Source organism: Ictidomys tridecemlineatus, chromosome 11 (assembly GCF_052094955.1).
Source record: "Ictidomys tridecemlineatus isolate mIctTri1 chromosome 11, mIctTri1.hap1, whole genome shotgun sequence".
NCBI lineage: Eukaryota > Metazoa > Chordata > Mammalia > Rodentia > Sciuridae > Ictidomys > Ictidomys tridecemlineatus.
Genome location: NC_135487.1, coordinates 6,100,055 through 6,127,802, shown reverse-complemented (window position 1 = coordinate 6,127,802; position 27,748 = coordinate 6,100,055). Strand labels below are relative to the sequence as shown.

Genomic DNA, 27,748 nt, shown 5'->3' with positions numbered 1-27,748 from the left:
TACAAGTGGATCTACCTGAGTCTTTTTGGTGCCTGTCATACAATAGGTGCTCAGTAATTGCCCATTGCATATCTGTGCATGGTGTCATCCTCTTTTCCTTACCAGCAAACTCCTGGTCAGCCTTCAGGACCCAGCTCCAGAGAGTTCTCTCTAGAGCCCTGGTGGCTAGTCCCTCCCACTGTTCTCAAAGAGCTTGTCACCCCCTTGCTCTGCCACTTCCTATACTGGGTACAGTCTGTGATGTGTGGTTGGTACCCTGGGATTGTTTGCCTTAACATGACATCATTTTGATTCATTATTGTGGTTTTTTTTGGGGGGGGTTCCAGGGATTGAACTCAGGGGCACTCAAATCCCGAGTCAAATCCCCAGCCCTATTTTGTATTTTATTTAAAGACAGGGTCTCACTGAGTTGCTTAGTGCCTCACTTTCTTTCTTTCTTTCTTTCTTCTTTTTTTTTTTTTTTTTTTTTCTGAAGCTGGCTTTGAACTCATGATCCTCTTGCCTCAGCCCTCCGAACATCTGAAATTACAGGTGTGCACCATGGCACCTGGCTTTTGTGTGTGTGTGTGTGGGGGTGGTACTAGGGATTGAACACAGGGGCACTTTACCACTGAGCTACTTTTTATTCCCCAGCCCTTTTTATTTTTAATTTTGAGCCAGGGCCTAAGTTGCTTAGATTGACCTTGAACTTGCAATCCTTCTGTCTCAGCCTTCTTAGTAGCTGAGATTATTGTGTCTTGTTTGTACTATTATCTCTGCATGTGTAATGTGGTTTCCTTAGCCACGTGGTCATCTCTGACAGGCAGGCTGCTTGGCATAGCCCCGCTTTTGTATCTCTGCTCTGGAGCCTGGCACAGGGCTGTGTGTGCCTACAGTGGTTTGGTAAATTCTCTTGAGTCCCCAGGTAGCATCTACTTAAGGTTGTGGAGCCTTTGGCAGTCTGGGAGGCATCTTGACCTCCTTTTTCATTCTGGTCCAGCTGTATAATTTGCGGGGCCCGGTATAGGGCTCCTTCCTCAAAAATAAATAAGAATTTTAAGGTGGTAACAATACAGCAGTGAACCAAGTACGGGGCCCCATTCCACTACCCAAGCTTCACACCCTCGAAGCCAGCCCTCATTGCCTGTCTCCCAGGGAGACTGTGGTCCAAATTGCTATCTCTTTTTTACAAATGGTGATGTGCCCAGGTGATTGGTGCCTGGACTTGGTTGTTCAGCTGGTCAGCAACAGCAGGCCTGAAACAGGACCCAGCCCCTAGAGCACATTGCTATCTCCTCTGCTCTGGAGCCCCCAGCACCTCAAGCCTCAGTTTCCTTCTCTGTAAACTGGGAACAATGACCCAATTATATATTATATTATATGACAAATAGAACATCTGGATGGAGACCCCTGCACAGTTCTGTCCTTTGGGCCCCTTCTCATAAGGTTGTGAATGCCAAGTTCTTTGCTCCTTGGAAGGGCCTGAGCCTGCAGAGGAGGGATTCCTGACTATTATGGTAGCTGAGGAGTTATAGCCCTTCAAGAGGGAGAAGGCTCTCTTTTCATCTCTTTTTGAAGGAGAGTGGGGACTGAGTGGAAAGTTCCCCAGGGTTCCTTGGTATTTTGGTGCTTTGATATCTGGAGGAATAAAAGAGTAATTAATTGCTATAAATGGCCTGTTCCCATAGGGTTAGTCTGATGGGGGTGGCAGCATGGGAGATGGATCTTTATCCCAGAGACATCCATCATTGGAGGGACACACACAACAGACTCAGAGGCTTGGAGCGACCCTGACTTTAGGCGAGGCTTTTGAAATACCACTTTCTCTGGAACTGCTTCTTCCTTGGCCCCCCAGGTGTCTGAGCAGCCTCCACTGCGTTTCCTGAGTGCGTGTGACATGCGACTGTGCTAGCTGAGGTTCGTATAGGTGGCTGTGGATTTTTGCTGAGTCACTGAAGACCCAGGGGGTGTTCTAGGTTCTCCTTGGCCCTGCATCATTTCTCAGAATTGTCCTCAAACCTCTCATGGCAGGTGCTCTGGGGATGGCAGAGGCTCACCAGGCCTGTGTGCCTTGGAGCAGGGGCCAAGGCTCTCTGGTCCTGTCCCTCGGTGGCTGGGAGGTGGACCTGAGTGGTGAGGTGCGTGAGAGCAGGAGAAGGCAGTGCTGTCCCACCCTGGAAGAGCTGGGGTGGGGCAGGCAGATGCGTGGCCAGGTTGGCCTCGTATACAGCCTCAGCCGTGCTTCCCGTGTGCGCGTGACGTGACGTGACTGCTAGCCGAGGTTTGCGTAGGTGGCTGTGGATGTTTGCTGAGCACTCGGGAGGTAGAGCACAGGGACCTGGGCCTTGCCACAGGTACTGTCTGGTGGGTGGGATGTCATCTTGTACAGGCGCAGGACTTGCCCATCAGCTGTCATAGTGATTCATTCTGGTCCTTGATGACTCTAGAGTTGTGACTAACTCAGGGAGGAGGTGTGTGGTGTGGAGCTGGCTGACCTGCTTTGGCCGGAAGTGACAGGCCTGCCCAGCCGCAGTCAGCACCCTGTCTCGAGGTGTTGGAGCAGGTTTCATGGGCTTGCCTGACACACAGGTATTTCTGGACTGTGGCGAGCCTGTGGCCATGAGCTTCCCGCCAGCGGTCCTGTTCCCTCCGTACGGGGCACGTGTCAGCTTCTGCTGCAGCAGCACTGGCCTTCCTGGCTCCTCCCTGATCCATGTTCTCTTTCCACAGGGCGGCACCTTCTTATTTCTCCCCAGCTACAGCCTTCCCTAACAGTTGAGCACCTGTTTGCCTGAAGTGAATTTCCAGAAGCAGGTAAGGACCTAAAGGAAAGGGCTCAGCATTGTGGCCCCAGGTGGTATTGGGTGGGGCTGGGTGGCCTTGGTCAGCAGGGGCTGACCCTCTGGTTACCTTGACTGCTCATCTTTCCCCTTGTCTTCACAATGCTCATTTCTTCAGCTGTGGGGCTCCTTTTTCATTTTGGGTGCTGTGGTACTGAGCGTGTGCTCCACCACTGAGCTCTGCCCCAGCCTATGTGTGGCTGTTAGAGTGCATGTTGTGGTGCTGCTGATTACTTTCAGGCCAGCCTGTGCAGACTCTGAATTAATATTTTATATAAACTCTTTGAATCACTCAATTATATGACATTGTATTTTTCTACAAATTTTGTGAAAATGTGTGTACATTTCTAAATGCAAGCATTTAAGAACTATCATGATGTGTTTTAAAACAGACAAAACAAAAGAAATGCTGCAACCCAGAGGTCAGAGGTGCCTTGTGTATCTAAAGGACCCACCCAGTGGTCTGGTGCAGGCTGAGTTTACTTGAAATTTTCCTAGCAGATCCAGGACCCCCTGGGTATAAATGAATATTCTAATTTACATAACTGTGGGTGTTCAAACAGCATTAATTTCAGGTTTATAAATAAAAATGAGCGCAGGTGGCTCTGTTTGCATTCAGGAACTTGTGCCTGTCAAAGGGAGGCTAGCTTTCTAGGCTCCTTATTAGAAATGGTTGCATTTCCCAGATAGAACCCCATGGCGGCTGGAGCCTCCCAGCCTCCCAGCCTCCCAGCCGCTGCACCTAACATTCTTGTCTTGTTCTCTGGGTGCCTCCTGCTATACCTCCTGATTCTTCTAAAGTAAGATCAAGAGCTTAAAAGCTGAAGATCACATGGTGGCCATTAATAGGTGTATGCACAGGCAGGTCAGGAGTGTGGCATCATGTCCTCTGGTGTCTCCCAGAGATTGCTGTGTGGCCTGTCAGGCCAGGAGCCCCACAGAGCTGTTTGTATGAATCCCATGCTGTGGTTGGGAGCCACTTCCTACTGTCTTTTCCTGACAACCAACAAAATTCCTTCAAAAGAGAAGTGGCTCAGAACCACCCTAGTGGTGTGTGTTCTCTGGGTTTGGGGTGAATGTACATGCTGTGTGCTTGTATTTGCCCCATCAGATGTGAGTTCACGGAGCGGCACCCACTTCTGGTATAAAGTGCAGTTTGTGATCCACAATAGGTAACCACAGGTCTCTGCCTTTCCCCATTCATTTGCATAATTGACAGCTGCCTGTTGCTTCTTTCTGTTATCCTTTTATCTGTTCATCTCTGACTTGTATGGCCAACACTGTGCACGCAATCCTAAGAGATTTTCTTAGAATTTGGAAGGGAAGTGCTGCCCCATTTTAGGTAACAGAATGTTTATAGGGATAACTGAGACCGTAACTGAGAAACATTATTACTTTTTGTTCTTAGGTCTGAGGACCAGATATACAGTATGTTTAAATTAGATGCAGTTTGAGCTTATGTAATCTAAGTACATTTTAATGGAGATTAGTTCTTGATCTCTACAGGGAAAATAAGAATTCTCAAGTGAACTTACTCCAATACTGGTCAGAATTGTGATGAACATTTAATAGCATGCTTACTTGGATAGGCAACAACCCCAAATGCATTACAATATGCTGTGGTGAGCTCTCCAGTGGCTGCCAAGTCTGTGTTGTTTGAGTTAATTATGGCATATTCTCTTCAATTATTAATTTTCTCACGTCAACACCTACTGCAGATTAGGCAGAATCATAGCAACCAGTCATGATGGTTCTAGAGCACTTGGATTAGAGCACAAAGGGTGGGAACATGTGAGCTGGGTCACATTCTGCCCCAGATCCAGCCCTGGGCGTTCTACCCTGTCAGGTGGCAGGGCAGAATCAGCTCAAAGCAGAGCTTGAAAAACACTAGATGACCAGAGTTTGTAGAAATGACAGTTCAGGAGTTTTCCCAAAATAAGAAGAGTCGGTTTAAGAAACCGTCTTGAGCCAGGAGTGGCATAGTCTTAGAGCACACCTCTAAACCCAGCTGTTTGGTAGTCTGAGGCAGGAGGATCACAAGTTCAAGGCCAGCCTCAGCAACTTAGTGAGACCCTGTCTCAAAATAAAATTTTTTAAAAGGGGGAAGGCTCAGATGTAGATCAGAGGTAGAACATTTGCCTAGCATGTCTTCAATCCCCAGAACTGCAAAAAAATTTTTAAATAAACACCAACGCCAGGGAAGCATGTTGAAGTAGGAATAACCTGGCTGCACAGACCCATGCACACCCTGATGGCACCTCTGGCCCCTGGATGGGCAATCAGAGTGAGATGTCCCTGGGGTCAGCAAGTCTACAACAGCAAGAAGGACAGAATGACACCAATCTGTACAGTGGTGGAGGGTAGGATTGTCAGAGCAAAGGTCTCTAACATGGGCCCCCAGTAAAATGATCGTATGAGGCAGAACAGATGTTCCTCCAGTAAGCACCCGCTGAGCTCCAGAACTCTTGGGATCCTGAGGTTGTGGCAGCACAAACCAGCCATTTCTGGCTAGGCCTTACTGAATGATAGATCTTCTCTTGGGACCCAGGACTGGGATGGGATTTTGTTTTTATTTGTATGTGTGTGTGTATGTTTTCTTTTCCTTTCTTTCTTTCTTTCTTTTTCCTCCTTCCTTCCTTCCTTCCTTCCTTTCTTTCTTTTTTTCTTTCTTTTATAGTACTGGTGATTGAATGCAAGGGTGTTCTACCACTGAGCTATATCCTCAGCCCTTTTTATTTATTTTCAATTTTATTTTTGGTACTGGGGTAACAAAAGACCCAACTCAAGTTTGCTCTACCACTGAGCTACATCCCCAGCACTTTTTCCTCCTTATTTTGATACAGGGTCTTGTTAAGTTGCTGAGCTGGCCTCGAACTTTCGATTCTTCTGCCTCACTCAGCTGCTAGAGTGTGGTTTGTGAAAGTGGGTTTGAAATAAAGTCAGCTTCAGCAGGGGTGAAAGCTTCCTGCTTTGGCTATGGAAGGAGGTCCACAGAACCTGGGAGCTTGCTGGGTATCCAGGAGGAGCTGCATCTCTGGTGCGCTCGTGTATGGCGACACCCAGTGGCTGGTCCCTTGCATCATGTCTTTTTACAAAGGAGAATAAACTAAAACCTAGCCTTTGAGCACAGGACAGAATTGGAAGGTTTTCACTCCTAGGAGTTCTGCCTCCAGTTTGAAGGCTTTGTGGAGCATTTCAGATGCCCTCTGTAGAACATCATAGCTCAGGAAACACAGAGTCCTTTGGAAATGTGTGTCTTTAGAAGAGCTACATTGTTTATGAAGACTGGCTTAGTACTTAGTTGTTTTTTTGTTTTTGTTTTTTGTTTTGCAGGGGTTAGTCCTGGGGGTTGAACGTGGTACATTTAACCACTAAGCCACATCTCCAGCCCTTTTTATGTTTTATTTTGAGACAGGGTCTTTCTAAGTTACTTAGGGCCTTGCTAAGTTGCTGAGGCTGGCTTTGAACTTGCAATCAATGCTCCTGCCTCAGCCTTTGAGCCACTGGGATTATAGGTGTTGGCCACCACTCACAGCCACCTTAGGCACTTTTAACACAATGATATTTGGCCCTAAATCAATGTGGATGTTGTAGGGAGTGGGAAGCTTAGACACCACAGGCTGTCTCCTTATTCCATTCATCCAACCAGGCAGCATTTATTAAGTGCCTGCTGGCTGAGGACAGTTAAATGAAGTAGACACAGCCCTGGCCTTCCACAGGGCAAAGGAGAGACAGTAAGCAGGAATGCCAGCAGGACTCTGAGGAAATCAGGACAGACAGGGCTACGTATCTGGGAGGAACTGGGGAAGGGGTCAGAGCCAGCTTGCATTTTGCCGTCAGATGCTTCCCTGGAAAGACATTTCTAAACTGCAATGAAGGGTGATCAGAAGCCAGTTCCAGGCCAAGGGGACACCCTGTACAGAGACTGGCCCAGGAGGATGGGAGAGGTAGGCTGGAGCAGGCTAGGGCTGACCATGCCAGGCTGTTACATGTATCCTCAGGTAGGTTTAGATAGGGAGTGAAGTTATCTCTTCTGGTCTTCTGAGAAGATCATTGCAGATACTGTGTTGGTAGAAGGGCAAGAAGGGAAGTGGGGGAGGTCATGAAGAGACCAGAGCCACAACCCAGAGGGAAGCAGCGGTCGGGGGTAGCGGGGAGATGGAAGCCACACTATCCATGCTTGAGGCCCAGGGTAGGGCTCACTCCAAGAAGCCGTGTGGAGTCCACCCCAGGCAGCAGGGCTGCACGGGAGGTGAAATGGAGGGAGTGAGGATGGGTTCACAGGAGGAGGGGTAGCTCAAAGGTGAGCTTCCCGCTTGGCTGTGCAGACTGGCATGCACCCTGGAATTGAGGGTTCTTGAGGTGCGCCATTCCTTTTCTCAGTTCTCAGTTGTTACTTGGACCCTTTCTGAGCCCAGGAAGAGTTGGAAGGCAGCAGACAGCAGAGGAAGAAAGCCTGAACTCTGAGGCTTCAGGGATAGAAAGGAAGGTTCTGGAAGGAGCTGTGCTGCATCAAGAGTTCGGCTATGACATTAGCCGCAACTGGCCAGGTTTTTGGCCTATTCTGCGGGCTTTTAGGGTGAGGGTCCTATTTGGGGGAGTGAGCAGTTGACAAGTACCTATAGGAAGCTGTTCCTAAGTACACCCTTGGCACAGATTGCCGCCTGCCTGGGAGAGCCTGCTGGTCCAGCCAGGGCTGTCGGGCCCCTGAGGGTGGACAGTGTGAGGAGTGTCCTTGTCCCTCCAGCCCGGTTCCCCCATTCTCCTAGAGCAGCTCCTTGGCAGCAGGGCTGACAAGACTCCACCCCCACCAGCTGCTGCGTTATTTCTGACTCATCCAGGAGTTACAAGTATGTAACTCAAGCCCCTCCACGCCTGCTTCCTCTTCTCCTCCTCCTGGAGGGAGGAAGCTCTGGGCTTCTCTTCTGGGGCCTTGCTGCAGGTCAGGTTCCTGAGATACCTGGACACAGCTGCTGGCCTTCACAACTGCCTGCAGGAACCACCTTTCAACAGGTGGGGTGGGTGTGTGAGGGTGGTGACCGTCGACCCCACCGGGTGCCTATGTCCCACATGCCTGAGCCAGCCTCTCACCATCTAGGGACTCTGTGGAGCCCAGCCCAGGAGCTGACCTCTTGAACTCAGCAGGGGCTTTTGCACAGGGAGCTGTCTCTGTGTTTGGGGGCTGGGCGCTGGGGCAACGGCCCACTCGGTGCTAGAGTGGAGGTTTATCTCATGGTTTCTCAAGCCACAGGCCCCAGCCAGCCACCTTCATTGACGTAACTTTGCACCTTGTATAAGTTGCTTGCTTTAAAAGCCTGGGACACTTTGGCTTCTTGTACCACGTCCCCTGCAACTTGTTGTAGGCACCTTGCTGCAGGTTGTGTGGGAGCTAGAAGGTAAAACTGTCCCCTCTCTCCCTGGCCATGGAAGTGGCCAGGACCCCAGCAACACCCACCTGGAATAAACTGCTCACGGGCTGCTGGAGCCAGTGGGGTGAGGGAGGAGCTGGGAAGCCCTCCGCCTCCTCTGTGCTCCAAGAAACCAGACCCTACGGGAAGGGGCTACTTGGGAAAGGTGTGGGTCACCCACAGGTGACTATATCAGCATGTCTCACCCTGACCCCTGACCCTTCCATGTCTACCTGACCCCACAGGAGTCCCAAGAGCTGGGCCAGGGGGATGAACCGTGAAGGAGCACCCGGGAAGAGTCCGGAGGAGATGTACATTCAGCAGAAGGTCCGAGTGCTGCTCATGCTGAGGAAGATGGGATCCAACGTGAGTGCCTGGGGGCGAGCACCAGGCCTCCCAGGGAGGGAACTGGCTGCCTTGAAGCAGGGGACTGAGCCCCCTCCTGGGTCACTGTGGTCTGAGGAGAAGGCAGCTGGGCCTGTAATTCAGCTCTGTGGCTAGTATAGGCCTCCCAGGCGCAGAGCCCAGCATGTCCAGTTCTGAGAGTGCCCCTGGGGCAGCCTCCCACTCTGTGCTCTGCTTGAGCCGGGTGGACAAGGGCCTCAAGGCCCTGACCTTCTATTTTTCTTCCCTGCTGATTCCTGTGAGGCTTCTGTCCCAGGGGCAGGCAAACGGCAGCTGGGCACTGAGGGGACAGCAGACCTGCAGGTGCAGGGAAGCTTTTGGGAAGAAGGAGGGATTCAGAATTGCCCATTGGCCATCCATCAACTCTCTAGGCAGGGCCTACGCCTTCCCACTGGCCTATGTCAGACCAGATGCTACAGTCAGATTCAACCCAAATACCCAAGCCTGTGGGCCTCAGGGACTAAGAATTCAGGGTGGGAGGGGTTGGGCTGCTTTGGACTAGAGAGGTCAAATCTCAGTACTGGAGCCCAGGGAGCCAAGGAGGAGTCTCCACTGGGATCAGGCAGCCTAGGAGGGGCCTCTCAGGGAGCAGGTGCTTGCTGCCCTCACTGCTGTGCTCTCCCCCTGCAGCTGACAGCCAGCGAGGAGGAGTTCCTGCGCACCTACGCGGGAGTGGTCAGCAGCCAGCTCAGCCAGCTGCCACAGCACTCTATCGACCAGGGTGAGTCAGGGCCAGGGGCCAGCCAAGTCCTTCCCAGGGCATCGAGCAGTGGTTCTTTAGAAAGATGAACTTGGGACAAACGGGGCCACAGCCCCTTCTCTTCCACAGATGGATCCTCCTACCTGGTCCCATCTTCTTCCCCCAGTAGGAGCTGAGCACCCAATGAGGCAAATGGTAGGGTTCCTTTTTAGGCCTGGAGGAGGCAAGGAATGGAAGTGTATGGGAGCCCTGGTAACTACAGAGGGTCTGCTTGCATTTCCTTAACCGTGGGCATAGGCCATGCTGTGACTGGTGTGATCCTGGCTCTAGCCAGAAGGGATGCCCAGACAATTCTCATGATCATGAATAACAGTGTTTATGGTGTTGCTGCTATTTGTTTTACTTCCAGTTAACAGGCAAGGAAACTAGCTTAGCAGCAATGTCATTGCTCTTGGTCATATAGCCAGTTACTGGGGTGCAAACTGACAGCCCAACTAGAGCAGCCATTTACTATCTGTCCTCGCTCCTGTAACCAGTGAGGCTGCTGGGCAGCTTTGCATCCCATAGCCACTTATCAAGTACTGCCTCTCTTGGAAGGCTTGTCCTAACACTGTATTCCAGTATTCTTTTTTTTTTTTTTTTTTTTTTTTTTTTTTTTTTTATTGGCAGTACTGGGAATTGAACCCAGTGCCTCACATGTGAGCAAGTGCTGTACCACTGAGCCACATCCCCAGTATTCTGTACCCCAGTATTCTGACCAGCATCTCCACATAGTCCTTTCCTGGTGTTCTGTTCATGCTTCATGGGATTATTGGCCATGAAGTCTTCCAGCCTGTGGCATGTCCAGACGTGAGCAGGCTCCCAGGAGCAGAGTGCTAACGCTGTTGGCTGTGTGGTGAGGCTTCTGGGGATACAGCTGATCTGGCACCCAGGGCTCCCGCCCTGGTTTTCCTGAATGTCTTGGGCTCTGCCCTGGCACGGGAGCACGTTCTAAAGCACTGACACTGGGTGTGACCCAGAATGTGGACTCAACTCAGCAGAAACCTTCTGGGCACTCCAGTGGTTCCAGTAGTTCCCTAGACACCACCTACCATGTATAGCCTGCCTGGGCGTGCCTGTCCCAGCGAGCTGTGCCCTAACCACTGCCACAGCCCAGCCTGTGTGCCAGGTGCTCCGCCCTCCCAGGGTCTCGTGGGAAAGACCTCTCTCCTCCAGGGCTGGTTTAGGTTTCCAGTGTGGAAGTCTCTGCTGGCCTCTGAGCCAGCTCTACCTGAAAACCTCAGGCTTTGTAGTCCCTGTGGACCCACCTTCCTCCCCACTTGGTCCTGGGTCACTGAGTCAACCAGAGCTTGAGTTAGAGTGGTGGAGTGGTAAGGGCATCTTTAGTGGAAAGCTTTTTTTTTTTTCCTTTTGTGGTGCTGGGGATGGAACCCAGAACCTTGGGCACACTAGGGAAGTGCTTTACCACTGAGCCACACCCCAGCCCTATAGGAATGCTCTTAATAGAAAATCAAGGTAAGTTAAGTCGTGGGACTATAACGACAGAACCACAGAGTCCCCACCACTTAAGCTCCCTGGGCTGTTCTTTTGTATGTGGTGCTGGAGATCAAGTGAGGGCCTCGCATGCTTGCTAATACAGCTGTACTATGGAGTTGCCCAGGCTGGCCTGGAACTTGCTGTCCTCCTCACTCAGCCTCCCAAGTAAATGGGATTACAAGCATGCACCACAGCACCAGGCTTAGTTTTGTAAAACTAATTTTTTGCCATTGCTCATACGTTCTTTTGGCAATAAGAGGTAGTTAAAAAAAATTTTTTTTGGCACTGGGGTTTTTTATTTTGTTTTTTTATTTGTTTTGTTTTGTTTGGTACCAGGGATTGAATCCAGGGATGTTTTACCACTGAGCCATATCACCATCGCTTTTTATTTTGAGATAGGGTCTCATGAAGTTGCTTAGTGTCTCTGAGTCACTCAAGCTGACCTTAACCTTGTGACCCTCATGTTTCAGCTTTCCTAGTTGTTGGAATTACAAACATATACCGCCACAGGCAGCTCAGTCTTTTTATTTTTTTATTTTGAGACTGTCTCACTAAGTTGCTGAGATTCTTGCTAAGTTGAAGAGACTGGCCTCAAACTTGTAATCCTCCTGCCTCAGCCTCCTTAGTTGCTGGTACCACTACACCTCGCTCAGTCCTTTTTTATTTTTGAGACAGAGTCTAGTTAAGTTGCTGAGACTGGCCTTAAATTTATAATCCTCTTACCTCAGACTCTTGGGTTGTTGGGTTTACAGGCATGTGCTGACATTCACAGAATTTTTTTTTTTCTTCTGATGCTGGGGATCAAGCCCAGGACCTTATATGTGCTAGCTGTGGACTTTTACCACTAAACCATAGCCCCTGGCCTTAAAAATATATTTTAAAAAATTTTTTTAAATTTTTGTGCTAGGGATTGAATCCAGTGGGTGCTTAACCACTGAGCTACATCATCAATCCTTTTTATTTTTTATTTTGAGGCAAGTTGCTGAGGGCCTCGCTGAGTTGCTGAGTCTGACCTTGAATTTGTAATCCTCCTGCCTTAGCCTCTTGAGTCACTGGGATTATAGGCATGTGCCATGTGCTCATCATTTTTTTCCCTGGTGTTGGGGGTCAAATTCAGGACTTCATGCATGCTAGACAAATGCTTTACCACTAAACCATACCTCTAGGCCTTAAAAATATTTTTTAAATATATTTTTTTAAATATATTTTTAAGGGGGCTGGGATTGTAGCTCAGTGGTAGAGCACTTGCCTATAATGTGTGAGGCCCTGGGTTCGATCTTCAACACCACATAAAATAAATAAGCAAAATAAAGCATTGTGTTCATCTACAACTAAAAAAAATTTTCTAAATATATATATATATATTTTTAGGGGTCTGGGGTTGTGGCTCAGTGGTAGAGTGCTCGCCTAGCATGCACGAGGCACTGGGTTTGATCCTTAGAACCACATAAATATAAAATAAAGATATTGTGTCCACCTAAAACTTGAGAATAAATATTTTAAAAATTTTTAAAAATATTTTAATATCTTTTAAAACATACTTTCAATAGGGTTGGGGTTGTGGCTCAGAGATAGAATGCTTGCTTAGCATGTGTGAGGCACTGGGTTTGATCTTCAGCACCATAAAAATAAAATAAAGATATTATGTCCACCTATAACTAAAAAATAAATATTTACAAAAAATATTTTTTTAAGAGAGAGTGAGAGAGGAGAGAGAGAGAGAGAGAGAGAGAGAATTTTTAATATTTAATTTTTAGTTCTCGGCGGACACAACATCTTTGTTGGTATGTGGTGCTGAGGATCGAACCCGGGCCGCACGCATGCCAGGCAAGCGCGCTACCACTTGAGCCACATCCCCAGCCCCAAAAAATATTTTTAATGGAATTCTTTCTCTCATATAACTGAACCAAGAGTTGAGAGTAAAAGGAGTTCCACTGAGTTGTGTAAGAAGGTTGTGTTGACCTCACCTCGCTGTTGACTGGGCCCCCAAACTGCTGAGCAGCTAGGATTTACTAGACTGTTGGGTGGCCAGCTATGCCGGCACTGGAATCTGGGCCCTGCTGGGTGTGTGACATCCAAATGCACTTCTCTTTCTGGAGCAAGGGACTCTAGGAGCCAAACCTTGAGCCAGGGAACACTCAGAAAGAATCACTGAGAAGAGGGTGGATGACATGATTCTCTGCTGCTGGGGCACCCTGAAGCCTGCCCCTTCCCTCCTGGGAAGGAAGGTCCCCTCTGACCTGGCTGTGGAGGCCTGAAGCACATGCTGCTGCAGGAGTCCCAGAGAATTAAAGGCTGAATTAAAGGGAGGGGTAGCTGTGCCAGAAGAAGTTTCACAAACCTGTTATTTTGTATGTGTGCCTAAAGACACCACAAATACACAACAACAGAGTCTCAGCCTCATCTCTCACACTGTGCAGGTCTAAGCCAGAAGTCTGCATTTGTGCCTGTACTACGGGGCCAAATTGATCTCTGCTAAAATTCTAACCTGCCACTTTCTCCACTGGCAGAGCCAATCTCAACTGATAGCAGAGTATCCTGCTTTCAGAGGCTCAGGCCCTGCCCTGTGGCCAAAGCCTGAATTGGTGCCCCCAGGGCACTGGGTAGGACTAGGGACCCAATGGACAGAGTCCCAAAGGCTTGGAGCCTTGAGGTGAGAAGCCTGGCTTGAGCTCCTCCTGCCCACTAGGTGGTGCTGTCTCTCAGCAGATGGCAAGATGCTCCACCCTAGACTCCCGGGTTCCCTGAGCCTCTCCTAGGTTTCCTCTCGGAGCCCACAGGACAGCACTCAGCATTGTCTCTGTGGGTCCAGACACAACCTTTAGGCCACACATACCTACCTTCCAGGGCTGGAGGGATCTAGTACCTGAGCATCCCATCACAGTCCAGCCACGTTTACTGAAGATGGAAGGCTGCTAGAGACCCTGGGACATAGGCCTATATCTTAGGGCCTGACCAGGTGGTTCTAGTAGAGGGCCCAGTGGCCTCCCAGTACTGAATGGTCAGTCTCCAGGTCCTAAGCTCCTCTAGCCTCTGCCTCTCCCTTTCCTCCATGATGCCCTTTTTTCCTGTCTCTGCCCATTGCTCTCTTCTCCCTCTGTGCTGTCCTCCAGCTTCTGCCCTCTGTCCTATTTTCTCTGCCTCACACAGTTTCCTTGGGTGATCACATATGTCCCTGTGCCTTCAACAGACAGCTCAGATCAGTACCTTCCAAACATACTCCCTCAATCCAGACACCTTTCCTGACCTGGACCTTCCTGTGTGGCTGTCAACCATACGGCTTGGCACAGTCTCCCCACACTCGGCAGATCTAACTCTCACCCTCTCCCCACCGAGAATCTGTTCTACCACCTGTTTTCCTAACAGACACCCAGAGACCAGGGCTCAGCCTGGACTCTTTCCCAGCAACACCATAGGTACCAAGTCCTTTGGATTCTCCTACCTTATTGTTCCCAAATCTGCTTTGTCCTCTCCCTCTTTTTTTGGTGGTGGTAAGGGAGTACCAGGGATTGAACTCTGGGCACTCGACTACTGAGCTACATCCCCAGCCCCATATTGTATTTTATTTAGAGACAGGCCTCACTGAGCTGCTTAGTGCCTCACTTTTGCTGATGCTGGCTCGTGATCCTCCTGCCTCAGCCTCCCCAGCCTCTGGGATTATAGGGGTATGCAACTATGCCCAGCTCATTCTCTCCCTCTTATTTGGACCCTTGTTCTGGTCTTCATTCTCCTCTCAGTTGCTGCAAAGAGCTCCTCACTGGTATCTCGGCTTGTCTTTCCCCCTATGCTACCTTCCACATGGCCAGAGTGACTTTTAGAGGTTCAAAGGGACATCAGTAGGTTTCTCTCCCACTTAAAATCTTTCAGTGGCTCCCTACTGCCTTAAGGGACTCTGGTCCTCTTAGCATAATGAGCAAGACCCCTGTTCACCCTGAGTCCACCTCCTCACTCAAATCATAAATGGCCATAGTGAATGGCTTTGACTCTTGACTCAGGCCTGTGTATTCACCCTTTTCTGCCTCCATGTTTGCCCTGGCATCCAGAAGCCCAGCTCTAAACACTTACCTCCACAGCCTGGACCAGGCCTGTCACATACACCTTGGCTGCTCTACTCCCATGCTCTCTCCTGGTCTCTCTGTTGATTGGACACTGAGTTCCTTGAGCTTGGGCCTAGGCCTGGGTGGGCCCCTTAGAACCTTGGTTCTGTTTTGTTTTTTTTTTAACCAGAGATCAAACCCAGGGGCTCTTAATTACTGAGCCACATCTCAGCCTCTTTATTTTTTATTTTGAGACAGGGTCTTGCTAAGTTAGGGCCTCACTAACTTGCTGAGGCTGGTTTTGAACTTGCAAACCTCCTGCCTCAGCCTCCCAAGGCGCTGGGATTACAGGTGTACACCACTGCACCTGGCAGGCCCTTGGTTCTTGAACACAGCAGGATGGGAACCAGAGGTCTACCAGAAAGGCAGAAAATTCTGTGAGTGCCATCTCCTGTCTCTGAAGTTGGTGGAGCAGACCTGACAGCCAAGAGGACTCGTATTTTAATCAAAGGAAATCAATACCGCTCTGAGAAGGTCACCTTGCTGAGAAGGGCCAGCTGTGGGCAGCGGGGAAGGGCTGCAGCTTTGCAAAGCAGACAGGTAGTGCTGAGCTTTCCTTTCTCATCACAGGGCCGCCCCCACTGGAATGCATATTGATCCTTTCTCCTGGTTATCATATATGCATGGTCATTGCAGAAAACTGGGGAGAGGTAGAAACAGCAGAAAGTTGAAAGAATTGCATCCTGTGCTCAGCTATAACCACTATTCATCTTTCCTTCAGTTTGCTGGCAGACTTTTAAAAATATGCACGTCATAAAGTTGGGACGTATAGTTTATATTTCAATACTCTTTTTTAATATTTATTTTTTTAGTTGTAGTTGGACACAATACCTTTATTTATTTATTTATTTTTATGTCGTGCTGAGGATTGAACCTAGGGCCTCACTGTGCTAGGTGAGCACTCTACTGCTGAGCCACAACCCAGCCTTCAATGCTCTTTTTTTTTGGTACAGGAAATTGAATGCAGGGGCACTTAATCACGAAGCCTTTTTTAAAGTTTTGAGACAGGTTCTCGCTAAGTTGCCCAAGGCCTCACTAAATTGCTAAGGCTGGCCTAAAGTTGCTCTTTCTGCCTGAGCCTCCTACTCACGGGATTACAGGCATGCACCATCACACCTGGCTAAATACTCATTTCAGCATCCATGTTTTACTTATGGTAACTTTACTGTGCTCCTAAACAACTTCCAAGAAAATGTTTTAGGGGTTGCATAATATACAGCCATATGGCTATGCCAAAATCTATTGACCAGTACCTTCCTGTTGGATCTTTGGTTCCATTCTGCCATTAATCAAAACAATGGAAAACATTCATTAAACTTGTCCGATGTGGCAGGTTCCTTGCCAAACAGCATAGGAGAGGTATCCCAAATACTTCTCACCGTAGCCTGTGCTGTAGGTGCTGCCAGGGCCCCACTTACAAGATGAGAAACCGGCTGAAAGGTTACGTAGCTCAAGGCCACAAAGGCAGCCTAGTGTGGGGTCTGGGCATAGCCAGCATTCACCAATACTGTGGGTAATCCTCCTGTCATGTTTTAAGGTAGATCAGGAGTAGCCTAGTCCTTTCTCTGCCTGGGGGCCTCCCAGGGAAATAACCTGCTGTGCCTCTGCCCCTTTCCTTGCCCTTGGGAGCTGTGCTGGCACATGGCTCCCTCGGCTTCTGTGGCATCTCCATGGTCATACTTTCGCCAGGAGACGTCCAGGGAATTCCTGCTGGCTTTTTCCCTGCAGAGGCTGGGGCTGCTGGTTCAAGTTATGCTGCCAGAGAGCCTAAAATAGGTCCTTCGGTCTCAGGGTTACACTGGGAACCTTGTTAAAATAACTGCCATCGCAGCAAACAATCAGGGACCAGCGCTCCAAGGAAGTGGCTCCCCCTTGTTTGGCTCTGTTCCTACCCGTTGAACCCTTGCAGCGCCCTGCGGGTGGGGGTGGTGCCAAGATCTTCTCTACTTTCCAGCCAGCGTGGAAAGTTCTCTGGAGTCCACCCCACTCTCTTCCAGCCTCTGTTCTTTCTAGTCCTTCATGAAGCCTTTCCCAAGTCCAGGGTCATCGGGTGCCTCCCCTCTGGCTCCTAGAGCCAGACCCTCACTTTCCTTCCGTGGAGCTGTGATCACACCGTGTCAGGAGTCCGTGGGGCTGGGGTCTGTGCTGTGTTCATGGTCACATTCAGCTCTTGTCCTGCTTCTGGCCCAGAGCAGGTGTTAGTTGGATTCTGAGGTTGACCAGCCCCGCCTCCTTGAGGAGGCCTAGTTGCTCTGGTGGCTCCTCCCTGGGCAGCCAGCTGGGCTTCTCTGCTCCACACAGCCCTCTGCTGGGGTTTCTGGTCTCCTTTCTGCCCATTCATGGCTTCAAGGCTTCTCCCAGGGGCCCCAGGCAACAGGGAACTTGGCACTGAAATTAGAGTCAGGCCCAGAGAGGATTCCTGGCTCTGGGATGGGAAACTCATCTTCTTTTAACTTTAATCAAGACTTACATGAGAATTACCTATAACCCAATAACAGCGGAGCGAGAAACCATGTGTACATTGAATCAAACCGAAATCAACCGGGACTTGGGGTATGACCTGTGTCATTGAAAAATAGAAAACCAATCTCAAGAAAAGGCGAGGAGTGTGGGAGGCACAGGCCCAGCTGCTTCATCACATTCTGGTTCTGGCTCACAGAGGGCTGCTCTGACCTCTGTCACCCAGCGTGAAGGTTCTGTTGTTTAGAATTGAGAAGGAAGCCCAGTGGGCCTGCGACCCCCAGGACTCTGGCATCCCTCTTGCGGAGGGGGCTTTTAGGGGCCCTGAGGGGCTGCCCAGCCCAGCGGTTGAACAGTTCTTCTCACCTTAGTCCCTGGTTACTGCGAGCTCCGTGTAGTCTCAGGACGGCCCTGTCCTCTCACTGCTGGTCCAGCAGGACATGCAGACATGTGACCATGTAGAAGAGCTTCCGGTGAGATACAGTGTCACTGGTTCTGAGGGAGGGGAAGCAACCCAGGGAAGGTGCTATCTGCACTGCTCCTGAAGGACGCAGGGAGAGGCATCTGCAGACAACCTGCGGGGAGGGAAGGGCACTGCCGGCCAGCAGAGCCCCTGCAGCCGGCCCAGACATATGCAAGCGTTGGGGTGTTTCCACATCCCCTAAGAGTCTGGTGTGTGGTTGCTGGGGGGACCGAGAGTGAGTGGAAAGGCAGATGCCTCTGCTTGGGCTTATTCCAAAGCCTCATGGAGTCCCACCTACCTCAAGGGGAAGAATGGCCCATTGGCTTATGGTCCATAGTGGGCATTGGGGTAAGTTCCCAGGGCAGCAGTTAGGTTACAGGGATGTCCAGGTGATATGGACACATTCCAGAGATGGTGGGACATTTAGGGCTGAGCAGCTGACATGATAGGAAGCAGGGGAGTGGGTCTAAGTTCTGAATGGGAGGTGCCCGTGGGCATCCAGGAGGGAGTGGGCCATGGCTCAGGTGGAAGCACATAGGATTGTGGGTGTGGGAGAGGAGTCAAACGAGGGTGTCCCCGGGAAAGTAGGCTGCAGATGGGGAGGGTGCTACACCAGGGTCCGTGTGAGGAGGGGCAGGTAGAGCTCTGAGGGAAGGAGAGGGTCAGCAGGTCACTTGCCAGTGGAGCCCTTTTCCAGAGGTCCTTTGGCAGAGCCTGGGCAGAAGCAGTGAGAACTGATGTCTCTGAGAAGATACTTGCCTAGTGAGGGCACAACCTAGAGACCCACAAAGCTCAGAAATAAACCCTGAAGCCTCAGAGACCTTAGAACTGTTGGCTGAGAATGGCAGCAGCTCAGGGTGGAGTGGAGGTCAAGGGCAGCCTGAAGCTTCAAGTTTTCAGTGTGGTTCATAGACCACTGCACCTGAGTCACCAGCCGTATTTGTGAAGAATGCAGAATCCCAGTCACTCCCCCTATCCCAGCCCGTCTGAATCAGAGTGCCTGCCAGGGAGCCCGGGAGTCTGCATTGTAAGTGAGCCAGGTGTGATGGCTCAGTCCTGTAGTCCCAGCTACTCAGGAGGCTGAGGCAGGAGGACTGCTCGAGTTCAGGGGATTGGAAGCCAGTCTGGGCAACATGATGATACTTCATCTCAACACAAAGCAAACCCCCAAGGTGATTTTGATGCCTAGAATCTAAAACTTGAGGACACAGCCAGACTGTAGGTTATGACCTGGTTGTCCCTGACCCCTGGAGGGACGGGCAACCCTTCCTCCCATGTTCTGTCCCTTTGGGCATAGTTAGTTTCTGTAGTCTAGGAGAGCTTATGTTTTGAGGAAACAAAAATTCAGATGAAGAGGATGAGGACCTCACTTGGGAGTACCAGCCACAAAGGGTGTGAATGTGAGTATCGGTGGGATGGGAGGTTGAGAATAAGGGAGGGGCTTGGGAGTCACATCTGGAATTAGAACAGGTAGCAGGCAGAGCAGAGCCCCAACATGACCTCCCAGATGTGGTTCGTAATGCTGTAGGCTAGATGCTATTCCGTGGCCAGTTGGATGGGTGGGGTAGATGCCCTTCATCACATTTTGCAGATGAGTGAACTGAGACTGGATGTTCAGGGGCTTCCATGGGATGCTCAGGTAGACAGGGCAAGGCCCAAGCCAGGTCCCAGCTGGTGCCTCCCATTGGACCCTGGGTGCTGCCTCCTGAGCCTTGTTGTCCAGCCCAGGAGGCCCAAGGCTCCTGCTGGAGCTAGCAGGGCATCTCTGCCTGCATGTGGCAGCACTGCCCTCTACAGCCCCGTCTCCTGCGGCTTCATGTGCTCGTGATGGTGGTTGTCCTCCTGGAGCCGGCAGGCGCCACTGAGCCTAGCGCTGCTCTGGCTGCTGAGACCTTGGTGAATCAGTGGCCACTGTTGCCATAGCAACTGAAGTGTCATGCTGCTTCTGGGTAAAAGCTGTCCCTTGGGAACTTGGGACACCAGAGTTGAGATGTGTAGAACACTTGGCTCATAGCCCTGGGCTCCCCAAAACAGTACATGGCACCCTATGGGTGTCAGCTCACCTGGGAGGAGGCAAGTCCAGGGTGGCACCCCAGTCTTATCCCTCCCAGAAGCTCCTTCCTTTGGAGGACCTGTTTTTCTAGGCAGTGTTTCCCCAGAGCTGGTAGCTGAGCAGTTGCCGTGTTGGCTAGCAGGTAGCAGATGTTGGTTGGCATTCAGGCAAGATAATGAGCTCATGCAGGAGGAGGTACCGCAACCCAAGCTCATGTGGTCAGAGAAGGGCCTGAAGCACCCAGGGTGGCAATTGCCCTGGCCAACTGGCAGCCTATGGAGGTTTCTTCACAATGGTGTGGTCTGCTTTGTGTGCCCAGGATGGGCCCTGGACTTGACAGGTGCGTTCCTGGATAATTTGGAAACACTTAGCTGAGGTTAGCTCCCTTGGCTAATGGTGGCTTGCAAAGGGGCTTCCTCCATCAGCCACAGGAATGTGGAGTGTCTGGGGTTTCAGGGTTTATCTCTGAGCTTTTTGGGTCTCTAAGTTGTACCCTAATTAGGCAGGTGCAAGGCCCATTGCAGGAATATCTGATACTGGAATTGTCCTGAGAAACTCCGGCTACCAAGGGGTGATACGATTCCAGAGTTCTTTGGGAGGGCAAGGCAGAGGCACCCTGTCCCCAGAGTCCTTTTGGTTCTCAAGCAGTTGGTCTTGGAGGAGCCTCTGGCTCAGAATCTGGTAATGTGGGCCTCACCAGGCTAATGACATTCCTGTGAGTCCCCCCTTTTCTCCAGTGACATCTGTGTGGGGCCTTGCCCTGCGTGGTCTGTGGGGTCTTGGCGTTTGCAGCCCTTAAGCAAGGCCTTGTACCTCATCAGTGTTTGAAGTAGTGTTTGCCTTCAGGGTTGTTCTTTTCCTCCCTGGCCACCCTTGTGCACCTGACTCAAAGCTGGGCTTTGCAGGATCCCCAAGACTGGGGAATGGGACAGCAAATCAGCTTGTCCTTCCTGTACCAAGGTGCTGAGATGAATGAAGGCAGAAAGCACATAGTCAGAAGATCCCTGCCCTCATCGGGGACAGAGCCTCCTGGGGAGGACAGCTGCAGGGAGTCTGTCACAGACAGGTCTGGGGGACGCTTTGGAGGTGGGGGCAGGGCTGAAGATAAGGCCATGTTTCCACATGGCCTGGACCACCCTGTTTCGCAGTGTGCAGGTTTGGGGCGAATGTGCACTGAGCTCGCCGGAAGGTCCTGGGAAAGCACGGGGGCTGCACTGGCTTGCCTGGGCCAGGCTGTGGGACCCTTGGCTGCACACGTGCCCCAGCGTCATTGTCTGGCTCCATGCTCCTCCTTCCTGCTGTTCCATCCCCTGTCACTGACCCAACTCTAACCCTCCCTGGCCCACAGGGACACATTCTCAGTTCAGGAAGCACATCAAGCTGCCTGACACGTTCCCGAGAAGACCCTGGAAACACTGCAGCGTGGCGCCTTAAATAGCCAGGGGGATTCTCGGCAGACTTTGGTCCTCTCTCCTGGCCACAGGCTCCTGCTGCGAGCTGTTCTGGCCAGGCGGGAGCACCAGCCCCTACGCTGCTGTGTGAGTTCATCCTGGCTCACAGACAGACCAAGGACCCCACTGTCTGCCCCCCACCCCACTCACCCCCGGAGCAGGCCCCTTCCCTTTTCTAAGCTTCTGCATATTTGTCATTTTTCTCTGCCCAGTCATTTGACTGGTTCCATTACAGGCAAAGCTGGCATTGGGTGTGGGATGGGAGGGCCCCCTGGATGCCTGGCCCTGCCCTGTCCTCCCCCCAGCCAGTGCCTCAGGCACTCAGGTGAGAGCCATGGTGGGGCCACTTCTCCCAGGTTGGCTCTCCAGGTTCCATGTTGAATTTTCTTCTTCTTCTTCTTCTTCTTCTTTTTTCTTTTCTTTTTTGGTACTGGGGATTGAACCCAGGTGCTCTCCCACTGAGCTACCTTCCCAGCCCTTTTGATTTTGAGACAGAGTCTTGCTAGGTTTTTTTAGGGCCTCCCTAAGTTGCTGAGACTGACATTGAACTTGGGATGTTCCTGCCTCAGCCACCTGAGTTGCTGAGGCAGGCTTTCTGAGCTTCGTGTTGCTCATCTGTAAAACAAGGATACAAGTCAGACCAACTTGGATGAACAGGGAAAAGAGCATTCAGTGAGGCAAACAGCAAATGCAAAGGTCCTGAGGTGCAGGAGACTTTTGCCTGCAGTGTGGCCAGCAGGCCTGCACAACTGGAGCAGAGTGAGTGGTAGAGGGGCAGAAGGAGGCAAAAAGTCATCTGGAGGGCTTAGTGTGTTGAGTCTTGTGGACCAGCGTGGTATTTGGCATTCACTTGGAATATGGTGAGACATTTTGGGGTAAGATGTCTTTGAAAGGCTTTGAGCAAAGGAGTAACAGAAACTGACTTCAAATATAGAAAACATACCTCTGGCCGCTGTGTGGAGAATAGATCATTGGTGCCAGGTGGGAGATCAAGGACAACAGGGACCTGGCTCCAGTGAGAGGGGCTGTGGTAGTGCCCCAGATGTATTTATATGGCACTGTAGGTGGAGCATGTGGAGGGGTGGTCAGGAGAGCCTGGGCTCTTGGCCTAAGTAGCCAAGATGGAGGTTCCCCGGGCTTTGGAGGCAGCAGCGGGCCTATGACTTTGGAACTGTGGCAGGACAGTGCATCGTGGTGGTGTGTGGCGGGGGAATCTGCTCACCTCAGGGCCATGGGGACAAGAGGAGAGAGAGGAAGGGGCCAACTTCCCAATGTCCCTTTAGAGGGCATGCCCACACTGACCTAACTCTTTCCACCAGGTCCCACCTCCTGAAGGTTCCCTGCCTCCCAATACTACCATCAGCTGGGGACCACATCTTCTACACAGGAGCCTTTGGGGCACTGAGGATCCAAACCATAACAGTCATAAAGATTCGTTCCTGTGCCCTTGACCATGGTACCAAGGGTTGGACGCAGGGTACATCCCCTGTACTTATTTTTATTTTGAGACAGGGTCTCACTAAGTTGCTGAGGCTGGCCTGGTTGTTGTTGTTGTTGTTGTTTTTGGGGGGGTACCAGGGGTTGAGCTCAGGTCACTTGACCACTCAGCCACATCCCCAGCCTTGTTTTGTATTTTATTTAGAGACAGGGTCTCAAAACTCACTTTTGCTGAGGCTGGCTTTGATCCTCTTGTGTCAGCCTCCGGATCTGCCCATCTGTGGGATTACAGGCATGGGCCACCACCCCTGACCTGGCCTTGAACTTTTGATCCTCCTGCTTCAGCCTCCCAAATTTATGGGATTATAGGTATGGCTACCATGCCTTACTACAATTTGTGTTCATCTTGTACCCTGAAACTTGTTTATTAGTTCTAACATTTTTTTTAAAAGTAGATTCCTTCAGATTTTCCATACATTGGGATGTTTTTGCTTCTTCCTTTGTGCTCTGGATGCCTTTTCTTCTTCTTGCCTATTGCCCAGGAATGACCTTCAAAACAGTATTGAGGGGCTGGGCCTGTGACTCAGAGGTAGTGCACTTACTTGGCACGTGTGAGGCACAGGGTTCCATTCTCAGTGCATAAATAAATAAAATAAAGGTCCATCAACAATTACACACAAAAAAAACACATATTGAGTAGAAGTGTTAAGACCAAGTTGGAGTTGGGCAGGTGGGGTGGGGGGGTGCAGCCTGTAGTCCCAGGGACTTGGGAGGCTAACAGAGTGAAGGCAAGTTCAAAACCAAACTCAGCAACTTAGTGAGATTCTGTCTCAAAATAAAAAAGGACTGGGGATGTATCCCGGTGCTAAAGAGCCCCAGGTGTTCAATTCCCAGCACCAAAAAAAAAAAAAAAATTATAAAAGATATAAACACTGGGGAGACTATCCCAGAAATATACCCTAGAGCTTTTTAGGAGAATGAAGACAAGAAGTGGGGCTGGGGTTGGGGCTCAGTGGTAAAGCGCTTGCCTAGCACATGTGAGGCACTGGGTTTGATCCTTAGCACCAGATAAAAATAAATAAATAAGGGCTGGGGTTGTGGCTCAGTGGTAGAGTACTCACCTAGCCTGCACGAGGCACTGGGTTCAATCCTCAGCATCACATGAATGTAAAATAAAGATATTGTGTCCACCTAAAACTTAATAAATATTAAAAACAATAATAATAAATAAAAATAAAGTGTTGTGTCCATCTACAACTAACTAAATATATACATATATATATTTAGATTACATATATGTATATAGTATACATATATATTAATATATATTAAAATATTGAATATATATATATATTTTTTTAAAAAGGAATAAAGACAAGAAGTAAAGCTTTCAGATCCTAGCCTGGTGGCACATCCTGTTATCCTAACAACTTGGAAAGCTGAGGCAGGAAGATTGCAAGTTCACGGCTACCCTTAGCAACTTAGCAAAACCCTGTCTCAAGATAAAAAAAAGGCTGGGGATGTGGCTCAGGAGTAGAGTGCCCTAGGTCCAATCCCCAGTGACAAAATAAAAAATAAAATAAGCTGTTGGCCCAAAGGCACAGTTGGCCAGCGGTGCTTCAAGGACAGTGGAAAGTGCCCAAGGGGACCCCCATATACTGGCCTTCTAAGGGGGAGAGACTCAGGAGACCAACCTCAAACTCAAAGGGCTTGAGTCTCAATAACTTTTTTGTAATTGTCCCAAATTCCATCGAGAAGAGGAGAGGGAGAATCAGCATCTTCTGCTAGAGGCCTTCAAGTTCATGACAAGAGCCTGGCCAGCCCATAATGAGGATAGGTCAGCCCCAAAGGAAGGCAGGTCCTTGTGCTGAGGCGTGGAAAACAGCAAGTGCTTTGGGACGGCTCGGCTGGGCAGCAAAGGCCCCTTCTGTAGGCGGCCCAGCAGCACCAGTGGGAGGCTCCATAATGAGGCTTGGATTCCCAGCCAGGGAGGGACTCAGCTGGCAGCGTGGGAGGGTGGGACTCTGGAAGGCTTTTGTTTCAGGTGTCTCGTTAAATAGTTACCAGGTCCCCATGTGACCTTGAGAAGGCTACTTCTTTCCCACTCTTGGGGGACAGGCAGGTTCCCTGGCAGGCTGGGGCTGCAAGGCCCTGGCCCCTGGGTGGCCATTCCCTTTGCTGACACAGTTCCCTCCTGGGGCGCCAGTGCTATTTTGTGCCTCAGCACACTGCAGAGACCCACGGTCCCGAGAGAAAGCCTGTGAGAAAGCCCGGTAGGCAGGAGGAAGGAAGCGAGTGGGCTGCCGCCTCTCATTGCCACCAGGGCGTCTTGACACCTCCCTTGTCACAGTTTTGTGGCAACCCCTCCTGCTTAGGGAGGAGGGGGGCAGCACTGAGAAGTCAGCCTCTGTTAGGTAACCAGCACAGTGGCCACGCAGGTATGATGTAATTGTGGAGTCCCTGTAGCTAGGAGTAGCTAGGACAATTCTGCCTGAGGTGGTGCTGCGAGTCCCAGGCCTGGTGAGAACGGAATGTTCCCTAGAAGAGGGGCAGGACTGTGGGGCTTCTCGAGCAAAGGAGCCCCATCCAAACAGGCCCTTGATGACTTGAGCTCCTTTCTAGAAGCTCATTTTTATTTTCAGGAATAGAGGTTGTGCTGGCTAAGGACACAACCCCAGGAAGGTGAGTGGGTGGGTGGCAGTGTGTTTCCCTTAGCACCACCTTGGCTCCTGGTGAGAATGAAGGCACATCTTTGTGATGTCATTGCATTAGGCCCTCCTTCTGCAGCACTGCCCCAATGCTGGCTGCCTCCTCCCCTCCTGTGGCAGGGATGTCAGGAGGGGACCCCCTCCATGGGGTGGACCAGGATGGCCAACACTGTGCCAACTCTGGTCCCTGTGCCAGAGGCCTTGCTGGGCACCTCCCATACCAGCTCACCCTTGGGTGGCCTTTTGGGTCCCTGACTTTCTGATCCGCCCCCTCTGGGGAGAATTTCTTTGGTAACACAGGCGAAAAGTATGTCAGAACAGCCCTGGGCAGCCCGACTGTCAGTGTTCGGACACAACACAGAACCACCCTTTATAAAAGGGGGAGAGAGCAGGGGGACCCTGGGACAGGGAGGAACCTATGAATCACCTCACTTTTTGACGGGTGGGGGAGCAGGGTAGCATTCCAAGCTCTTTGCCCGCTCCCTGCCTTTCTGGCCGCCTGTCAGAGCCTGTCTTATAACAAGACAAAGGAATGACTTCATGAGTATCTGGACCCGAATCTCAAAATCAGGATTAAGAAATATAACAAGGCTTGTGGGCATTATATATCTTGTCCAGCCAGACAAACAACAGGCTGAGAAGGGCTGGCCAAGCTCCTTTGAGCAGGTGTGGGGTTTGGGCAAAGGATAAGCTCTTGCAAAGAAGGGAGGCTGTTCAAATCATAATGGGCAAGATCCTCTGACGCAATCAGGACCTGAGGCTAGAGAATAAAGAGGGGAACTCTCAAGTGGCCCCCCAACTTTGGTTACCTTGGAGCAAGGGATGTGAGACCTGGGACCTGGTCATGGCTCACCTCTTAGCGGTAGAACCTTGAGTGAGCCTCTGAGCTCACTCCTGCATCCCTGCAGCAGGGTTGCTGGCTCCGTCTGCTGGCCAGGCTGCAGGGCAGACCAGAGGTAAGCACTTTGTATTCAGCAGGTGCCACAGCACTGGAGGCAGGGGGACTGGGGCGGGTGGTTCCCGCAGCCTTCCTGCCTTGTCCTGCTTGCAGCCAACACTAGAAGCCTATCAGCAGTTCTTGTCCCCTGGTCTGTAGGTGCCGAAGATGTGGTGATGGCGTTTTCCAGGTCGGAGACGGAGGACCGGAGGCAATAGCTGTAAACTCCTTGGAACACCCTGGAAGCTGTCAAGGGCCAAGAGATCTGTGTGGCTCCTGGGCTGGCTGAGTGGCAGCAGACCACCATCCCTCCCTCCCCCTACTCCTACCCCTCAGCCCCCCAACAGCCATTGCCACAGCCGCTCAGCAGGGCTGGCATCAAGGGAGACACCAGTGGTGCGTTTTCGATTGGCTTAAAGGGATGGACTCGTGATTGGCTTCAGGAAGAAACCTTTTTATTTTTAAACCTTGACCAATGGAAACCTTTTATTTTTATTTCTGACTCTTATTTTTTAAAAAATTTGCGCCTCGGTATCAGGCTTCCCAGGAAGCTCTCCGGGCTCTGGTGCTTTATTTAGGTCATATTTTAGAAATGTGAAGAGGCCCAATTGGCTGCTTAAACTGGAAAAGGATTATGATTGGTTGACAGTGGGAAATGGTCTTTTCTTTGATTGGCTGCAGGTGTCCTGCTGGTATCAACAGCTTCTTTATTCTCAATGCAGAAAACAGGGTTTGGGACATTGGTTGTTATATTTGACTTGAAAAAAAAAAAAAAAGAAAGAAAGAAAGAAACCAAATGCGCTTTGCAATGTTTATTACACAAACAGCTTGCTGCTGCTCTCATATTTTGGGTTTGTATTTGAATTAGATTGGCTTGCCCATGACTCCTGTTGCCATAGAGGGGGCTGGAGTCCAACTTAGATTACATTTGCTTTAATGACCACCTGCCTCTACTAGCACAAGGATCCTCAGGACCCCGAGCAGGATCCACAGTGGAAAACAGGGCCCCCAAGGAGCTTGGTGTTGTTCTGTTCCAGCAACCCAGAACCTGGGTGAATAGGAGGCAGGACTTATAAGCATTACTTACATGAGTTGGAACAAGCCAGTTTCCCTCAGTGGGAATGGTCTCACATGCTGTGCAGGAAATGTCTCAGTGGTAGCGTGCTTGCCTGGCACAGGTGAGGTCCTGGGTTCAATTCTCAGTACTGTAAGGAAAAAAAAAGAAAGAAAGAAAGAAATCTGGCCAGCCTCTCCTGGCCAGCCATGCTAAGCAG

At 50.6% G+C, this 27,748-nt stretch overlaps 1 protein-coding gene across 3 annotated transcripts in view; it reads left to right on the top strand.

Annotated features, from left to right (window-relative positions):
• The window catches only part of LOC120890619 (beta-catenin-interacting protein 1), a 55,904-nt gene that overhangs the window by 24,469 nt on the left and 3,687 nt on the right, over positions 1 to 27,748 (top strand). The window contains exons 2-5 of one of the 3 annotated variants that reach the window (XM_078025240.1): positions 2,710 to 2,793; positions 8,473 to 8,593; positions 9,263 to 9,353; positions 26,634 to 26,969. In XM_078025240.1, coding sequence (XP_077881366.1) covers positions 8,498 to 8,593; positions 9,263 to 9,353; positions 26,634 to 26,692 — 246 coding nt within the window. In that variant the 5' untranslated portion in view covers positions 2,710 to 2,793; positions 8,473 to 8,497 and the 3' untranslated portion in view covers positions 26,693 to 26,969. Of the gene's footprint in view, positions 1 to 2,709; positions 2,796 to 8,472; positions 8,594 to 9,262; positions 9,354 to 26,633; positions 26,970 to 27,748 lie in introns of those variants that run through there. The other 2 variants (XM_078025239.1, XM_078025238.1) reach the window with 2 other exon arrangements.